At 34.9% G+C, this 8,665-nt stretch overlaps 1 protein-coding gene across 1 annotated transcript; it reads right to left on the reverse strand.

Annotated features, from left to right (window-relative positions):
* LOC109829683 (glutaredoxin-C1-like) lies at positions 3,465–3,983 on the reverse strand. The gene has a single exon (XM_020396725.1). It carries the CDS (start codon positions 3,910–3,912, stop codon positions 3,601–3,603), a length of 312 nt encoding a protein of 103 aa, XP_020252314.1. The 5' UTR covers positions 3,913–3,983; the 3' UTR covers positions 3,465–3,600.

An 8,665-nucleotide genomic window follows, 5' to 3' on the forward strand; every position in this document is an offset into this window, starting at 1 on the left:
CTTTCACACAAATTGCTAAACGAAGTTCTGATACCAGTTGTTAGGGATTCGAAATAATTAATCGAACCCTTGCCCTTTCGGACCTTATGTTGAAAATAGGAAAGTAGGAAATTCACCACAAATTAGATCAAAACTTGTAAAAGAGTAAAGGAGATGAACACGCCAGATTTAACGAGGTTCGGCAAACGTGCCTACGTTCTCGGGAGCCACACCACACAATTCTTTTATTAATTAAAGAAGAAATACAAGCTCTCAAACTAGGGTTTTATCTCTCTGAGATTCTCTCTCTTTTCTACAGTCAAAAAGCTCTCTTTTTGTGTTCTTTCAAGCCCTAAAAACGTTTAGGTATATATAGAGTCATGGAAGAAACAGAATCCAAAACAGATAAGAAAACTGGCTGACTGCGTCGCGGTCGACCGTGACGGTCGACCGCACATGTATCGTGGTTGACCATGGCGGTCGACCGTATCAAACGACAGAGCCCAAAAAATCCTACAGGGTATCCACGGTCGACCGCGGTGGTCGATCGAACCAAAACCCGAGACCAAAATCCATTACAGGGGTTTGTGCGGTCGACCGCCTTCAGCTCCAGGATCTACCCAGCTCTGTGCACGTTCACGGTCGACCTTGCAGGCCTCCTCCTGTTTTCTTAATATTTTTTCTTCGTCTTCTTGATTCCAGCTTCGGCTTCAACTTTGGGTCTACACTTTAGACACACATGAATTCGAACATATGGATTTGGGTTGAATTCGAATTGAATTCGAATAGTAAGGTATTCGCTCCGATTCGATCGTTTACCAGCCCTATCCACAGATATGCGACTTCTGCATACATAGAATTATTTTTAGTTCATTGGTATCTTCTTCACTCAAATACTGACTTGACCGTCAGAGGAACCATTAGAGAACCCAACTCCGATTGTCTAACGAGTGTTATTGTGCAACTCTCTTATACATACAGGGGACCGGTCATCAAAAAGAGATGAGAGAACCCACATCACTCATATAGACCTTAAGCCCCATTGCTAAACTCAGGATTATCCGCTAATCTCGATGTTGGGTCTCAGGACATCAACAGATAGATAGATAGAAATTTCTAGTGAGATTTTATTTCCAATATTGAAGTGTAAAACTCTAAAGATGCAAATATCACAACATGAAATTTGCACAGATAATTTTTTTGTTGGATGATGGTTTCTATGAATTTGGTAATTAATCTTAAGTAAATATTTCTGAGAGAAGAATTTTGAAAAAATTGCTTTGCCATTCATTGACATAGATATTCTTGTTGGACTTGAGATACAAGCCGGGAGAGGGAAATGGTGATTTGAATAAGTTTGTCATAGTCTTTTTTTCCCTAAAGCACAAAATCTGCATCGAAATAGAAAAATAAAAGTAAATAGCCAAACCAAAAACCAACTAAGGAACACACGAAATTTTTATAATGGTTCGAATAATAATTTTATATCCACTATCCACAGCGAGTAACACCTATACCTTGCTAGACCCAATTTCTCAATTCATTCGGCTTGAGTATGCTGTAGACCCTCGATTCACACTAGCTTGAGTATGCCGTAAAAATAAGTTTACACTAATAAAAAAATAACAATTAAGAACAATAGATAAAAGATCTTATAGCCCGGTTTTTATTAATATCATTTTCCAAAATATTTATTGTGAGCAATTCTCCTCAAAGGTTGACGATCAGATGATGAAGAATGCGTTGAGAGTATTTTCTAAAAAGTTTGAACAATATTCTCTCACCCACTTGAAACCTAGCTCTCTCTTCCTCTTGAACGACTAAATTTGAGTCCAAAAAAATTAAATCACAAATCTGGCACTGTTCGTTGATAGTTACTGTTCAACTCTTGAGAAAATACTAATGTATAACTTATACCATCGATGAATCATTATAGACCATCGACCTCAACCTACCACCGATGATTAAATAGATCAGATAGAGAGCTTATCGAAAAGCTATTATAATAGTCACTTGGATAAAGGAGTCAAAAGTTATGTCCAGTGTAATTTTTAGCCTCGGTGTATGTTTCAACCATGCTGCTGACTATTTTAATGTAGTTTAACTAAAATATTCATATCTTAAACTATACATCTCTGAATTAAGTTCCATTTGTTCCTTGGATTTGTGACAACGAAAAGAACACTTCCATATGCTCAAAAATGATTTTCACTCTTGAGATTTTTACAGAATTAACTGTGATTAACTTGTCGCCTCGTTCTTTTCAATATGGAACTTGATTCTAACTTCTTATAACCTATATAAAACATTTCAAATATATATTACACCAGTATGAATATTTATTATGCATTGAACAAAGCCAATTGCACGGATATGGTCCTAACAATTCTTGATGGAGAGAGAACGAGAGAGCTAGAGAGAGCGAGATAATATGCATAAACATGATACCTTTTGATCCAGTCTGGATATGGAAGAATACAAGAGCAATAAAAAGAAAAATTCCTTTAAGTCTCCTCTCAATTCTGTTTTTTTTTTTTGGTTGGACAATTTCAGAGAATTTGATAGAGGGCAAGATCGTATGACAGATAATCATATTATTCATCTCGGTTTTATTTATTTATTTTTTTTTGAAAAGTACAATCTCCCACGAAAATAATAAGAACTGAAAAAAAAAAACCTTTTTTTCTCTGAAGAATTGTGCTAGTTTCTGTCAGGTTTGACAAAACCTCCGTTTAGGTAAAAGTCACCTTGATCATCTAATAGCTTACATTTCCAGTAATATATATGCTCAGTTTTATTAACAATTCCACATTTGAATTTAAGAATCAAGAAATATCTATTTCAAATTTCAAATTGAGAATGTTAAAAAATGTAAAAAGAAAACTAAATATTAGTGGATTTGAAACTTAATTTCTACAATAGATGTTGATGCAACAAATGCAGCGTATATTTTCATTAGATTTTCATCTGAAGTAAAGCACAAACACACTAATTTCACCATGACTTATAACGTTTCTCATATTATACCTTTAACTTAAAACTTCAAATCAGAATGCAAAAATCCTAAGTCATATATCCTCAATACTGAGAACTAATAGTATTAAGGCATGTATATCTGCATATTTAATTAAACTTCTATGTTTCCTATCAAGTGCAGTCTTGTCTTTATATTTGTAAATTTCTAAGGTTCAGTTATCATGGTATCAGTTTCATGCACTTGCTCAGCATTTTGCATGTCCAAATGTAGCTCTTGATTCAGATTTTACCATATATTACATAAAAAGAACTGAGATCACCACCCAAAATCCACTCAGAAAAAAAAAATCCTAACCTTCACTATAAATCAGAGTTCAGAAAGCTTATATTTTCCCTCTTATTCCCCATGGCACTAATGAAAAATTCTACCAATATACTCAAATCATTTTCTTCAGTAAACTATGTTTCAATATAAGCTCTTAACTTAACATTTCCAAGTTACAAGCTTACAAACATAAGTAAAGGAAGCAGCATACCGAAAAACAGTTAAGCCATTCTAATATTTTTTTCTCACTATTGTGCTGGTAATATAACAAAAAGCACAATATAATACCATCTACTGGTTTCAGAACATTTATCATGGTATCAGAGCCAAAGAGCACCAGCAGAGCGCAATAGAGGGACAAGATTGCCTCCAAGATGGAGGGACATAATCTTGTCTGTCGATCCGATCAGCTTCCCACCAATAAACACAGCTGGCACTGGCGGTTTTCGACCTAGAAGCTTGATAAGTGCTTTCTCCATTTCTCTCCCCATTGGCTCTTCATCAAGCTCATAGATTGCAGGGTTCACTCCAAGCTCAGAGAAGAGAGTTTTGATAGTGTGACACATGCAGCACGAGCTCGTGCTGAAGATCACTACTGCCCTTTGAGAAGCAAGCCTCATTACTCTATCCATGGTTTGAAATTTGAAGTGGAGGTTGACGAAGAGGGAAAGATGGTTTTTGCTGCTGTTGTGTCTGAGGAAGACTTGAGTTGTGTGGAACTTGAGTTACACAAGGGTTGGTATTTATAGGCAGGTGTGGTGTTAGTGTTGGTATTTAAAGGCAGGTGTGGTGTTAGTATTGGTGTTGCTTTTTTGTGTTGGCTTCTTATTTTTTAAGTGGAGATAATTAGAAAGGGCATGCTATTAGAAAATATATCTGGAGGGTTTCACATTCATTCAGTCCAATGTCTGTTATCGTTTAGTAAAATCATGGAATGAGATATACTCGCATATTGGAAAAATAACCAGACGCGTATACAGTTAAATATGATTGCACTCATGACTGAATGAGAGTTAATACTTTTAGGCAATTGGGCCCAAATAGATTACGCCAGTTTACCTCCCTTCGTGGGCCTTCTATACTTAACAAAATTCATATATGTATATGGTTCTATGTTTGAACGCTCACAGAGGAGAGATCACTTTCTTGATCACGATACGTTCCGTAATTCTAAATGGTTGTGATTTCTTTCAATATAATTAGCTTTACACATTTTTTTTGGATTGTGCTCATTTCTAGTTTTCGATCAAGAGACATCATAATAGTCTAGTAAATGATAGACGGCTACGATAGAAGAAGTGGTCTCTATACTATCTAACAACAGCAAAAGAATCTTTATCCATGTCTAAAATACCCTGCTGATGACTTCATTGAGGGTGACCCAAGGATTCTGTACGTTGTGCACTTTGTCAACCAGCACTATTAGTTTTGTTGGAATTTAGGCTCTAAATTCATGTGCTTTTGGCAAAGAATATTTGATATTGACAAAGATTGAAGAAGGCCCTTATCCTTTAAGATAAGGTCTGAATCTATCTCCTTTTTTTTCCCTTTGCCATATTTGGATCTGGATAAAATATTCTCTTTTTGGTGATAAATATGAACACCTATGTAAGTATGCCACTTGGGGCTAAAGAGGTAAAGTGGTTCTTGAACATTCATGAGAACTGACTCATGCCTGGCCCCATGCAAAAGGGAATATTTGGTCTCTACTTAGGGCAATTTAAAAATCATATCTCTTATTCTCATTGGAAACCTGCAGCATTCTGATATGGGCTTCATTTTACCCATGACTGTATGATTCAAGGCATATATTTTTATTTTGCTTGTAGAGAAGAGGCACCTCTAACAAAAACCTACAAATAGTACTGCTTTGTTTGAAATTTTCGCAAAAATTTTCAGGCAGGCAGTTAAGAAGCCTGGAATAGGCATAAAACTTTTTGCATGTTCTCTAGAAAATTGAATGATGCATGAGGTTTATATGATATAAATTGTTTGTCATAACAAATCGTTAAAGATACAAATATTGAGAAAATAAAACGATAAGAAGAAGACATTGACGTGCATGAACCCACCTTTAGACGACCAATCATAGTTTCTTAACCTTAAATGCATACCAATCCGAATATAAATTGATAGTGATATTTTTTGAAAAAATTGGTATTGATATTTGAGTGACAACATGGCATTCTCACATTTTAGATAGAAATAGGAAGATTCTCATTCTGATTAAATTGATCGACTTTATCTTTCCATTATATGTCCTTTTTCACTTCAAACAGGACATATACTTTACAATGTACATGTTCATGAAACAAGAGGATCAACTTCATCTGTAAAAATAACTATAAATTTATTCTTAGGAAAAGTTTTAAGCACTTATATGCAGAAAACCCCAATTAATAATTAGCATTGTAAATCTACTCTCGTTTTGGGGGTCACAAATGAGGGGATAAATTTATATGCTAACCTCAAAAGTCATACTCCTTCAGAGCCATGTGAGACGCAGTATTATCTTCAAATTAGTTTCTGAGAAAATCCCAAAACTGGGATTATGTATTGATATGGAATTGCTTTGTTATCTTTTCTCTTTCTTGCAACTGGAGCTGCAACTTTATTCCATGATATATGCCTGAAATATTACTACCTTAGCTAATCTCCAAAATTTGATTTCCAGATTCTTCTCCAGTACATTGTATTCCTTCTTGAAAATTCCAGATTATTCATTAGCATATCATGTGCTCTTCTATGAGCCATACTCTCAGGTTCTCAACCTTTTGATAGACATAGGAACATTTCAATGACAAATAGCTCCTCAACAATCCAAAGGGTAGTACTATAGTAGTACCCCTTCACACATAGACGTACCGAAATATTCTTGAGCACATGCTCCTCATAGCGTATGTGCTGCCATATGAGACAGCCCATAAGAGTAAATTAATTGTTTCTTTCTGAGTTTGATCTCAACTTATATGGAGAGTTCATGTTGTCAGAGAAGAAATAGGGTGGGTCATTACACAAATTAACCACGTCTATTTACGAAGACAACTTTGGTTAATGGTCTTGAATATGAATCGTTAACCATCCCGCGGATGTAATCATGCAAATATAAATCGAGACATCGAGTAGGACTAAATATTAGATGAGGAATGTAATGAAACCTGCTCAGTGATATACAGATAACCGACACATGAAGTTTATCAGTTTCTGTCCCAATGTGGAACCGATAGCATTTTATACATCAATTTACCACTATAATATTTCTTCTCCTCACTTGTAATAATATCCTCTTAATGAATATAATGATTACAAATGTTATGCCCTTCACCAGTTGATTGTGCAGAATATAAAAGCTTTCTTAGATAATTAGTTTGATATCATGATAAATAAAAACAATTCCTCCAAGTTTGATTATGTGCTTCCCCTAGCAGATACTGTAGAATTTTATCTGATAAAAAAGACTCCCTAAACATTTACTGACTTGTTTCTTTCTTCATGCCATTTGCAATTTCTAGTACACCAACAGGTACATAAATTCTGAACTAAGCCTACAGGAATCAATGTGCAAAAAAGAACAGACTCAACTCGAACATATCTGCACTTCTCAAATTGCAGTTAGGAATGTCAACTTGCTGATACTGATAAGAAAAGGACATAAAAAAAAGTATAATTAAAAAAAAGGAAAGATTTCGAGGTCTTTTCGCCTCATCTCAGATCATATGATGGCATGATGCAGATAAGAGAGGGAGAATACCAATCTTAGTAATCTAAAGGATCTTATTCCTGTCAACATCAGAAACTGCTGACTCTGGTTCTAGCTGTACTCTTGCTTTTAAAGATACCCATCAACTCAGATCAGAAAACGCAAAAGCAAAAGTTGTGAATGAGGTGGTTTTGAGAAGCTATTCCTTTGTTGATCGATTTCGATGGCAAAAAAAAAAAAAAAGATTTTATTCTCAGTGATGTATGTACCATTGCGTCCCCGTACAGCCTGCTGATTTTGTTCTGCCACCAACTTGCAAACTCTTGTACAAGTTAGGATACATGAAAGTTCATATCTTTTCAATGATATATGCAATTAGTACGGGAGACTCGTACGGATTATTCTCATATTGTACTTTATCTTCGTTCATTTGTCCAATTGAATGCAAAAAGAGGAAGAAAAATATGAAAATTCTTAGTTCTCGTATTGGACCGCATGTACTAGGACGTGCAATCTCAGTTAGTTTATGGATACAAGCAAATGCCAATTTGCATGGTTATGTGAAAGTAATATAGTCTTTAAGATGTATTTTTCAAGTAAGATTATGTTCTCATTTTGCCAATAAAATTAAACCTTACCCTACGATAAGATTATGTTCTCATTTTGCCAATAAAATTAAACCTTACGCTTTTGTCGCACTTCCTTTAGTGCAGATTGATTGGATAGACTTAGCTTGATTCCACCACTTCGTTATGTTGGATTAAACCTAGTTGATTAGCTCTCATAAAATTTGAAAAAAAACAAGCGCTAAATAGCCTGTGCAGCATAAAGCTTACTTGAATCATTTATCGCTAGTTTCCTCATGTAAATAGCTCTATCATTTAACAGAGATGTGTTGTCGTTCTCTGTGCACATGGACAATGGGATATTGCAGAAAATGTGAATCTATCGTTATCCTCAAATGTGAATGGTGCATTGTGCGCTGCATGAAAATTCCATACTCATGTGACCGAAAGCAACATTGTTCAGAAAATATGACCAGAAATATATATTCGACAATGACAATCCGCTAAGTTCATGTTTTTCGACAGGATAAGTGGGGTTAAAATGCTTATGTAAACTTCAGTGATCTTGTCATGAAGTTGATATCGATCTACAAACCGATAGAATTTCTATATATTTTACCTTCACAAGGTTATATGAAGATATATCACCAAAATATTCCCAGATAACCAAAGGAGGGGAAACGTTATTCCCAGATATCTAGAATTTTCGAATTCGAACAGTAACTGTGACAATTCCTGATGATGTTAATTGCGAAAATCGTCGCGTAAGTATTGGCTGATATAGGTACACGCGAACCAATGAAAAACACATAATGATGTCATTAAAACATGAGATTTAGGATAAATTCATGTTGATGTGACTTCATAATGAAAGAATTTAAAATAGATAAGCTAGTTCTAGCTACAAGGTCTTTTGGTTGATGAATTAAAACGTGACAACATTACTGAAAGTAGATTCAAATCTTATCATTTATAAATCAAGTATACTGTCTACTTATGGAAAGAAAATCTTATACAACGTTACTTATCCCATCCCCAAATTGAATCTTCGCCTAATAACAACTAGAAAAAGTAGAACAAGTTGAGTAGCTTTCGAATCAATGATCAGATGGGCATTCT

Source organism: Asparagus officinalis, chromosome 2, assembly GCF_001876935.1.
Source record: "Asparagus officinalis chromosome 2, Aspof.V1, whole genome shotgun sequence".
Classification (NCBI taxonomy): domain Eukaryota; kingdom Viridiplantae; phylum Streptophyta; class Magnoliopsida; order Asparagales; family Asparagaceae; genus Asparagus; species Asparagus officinalis.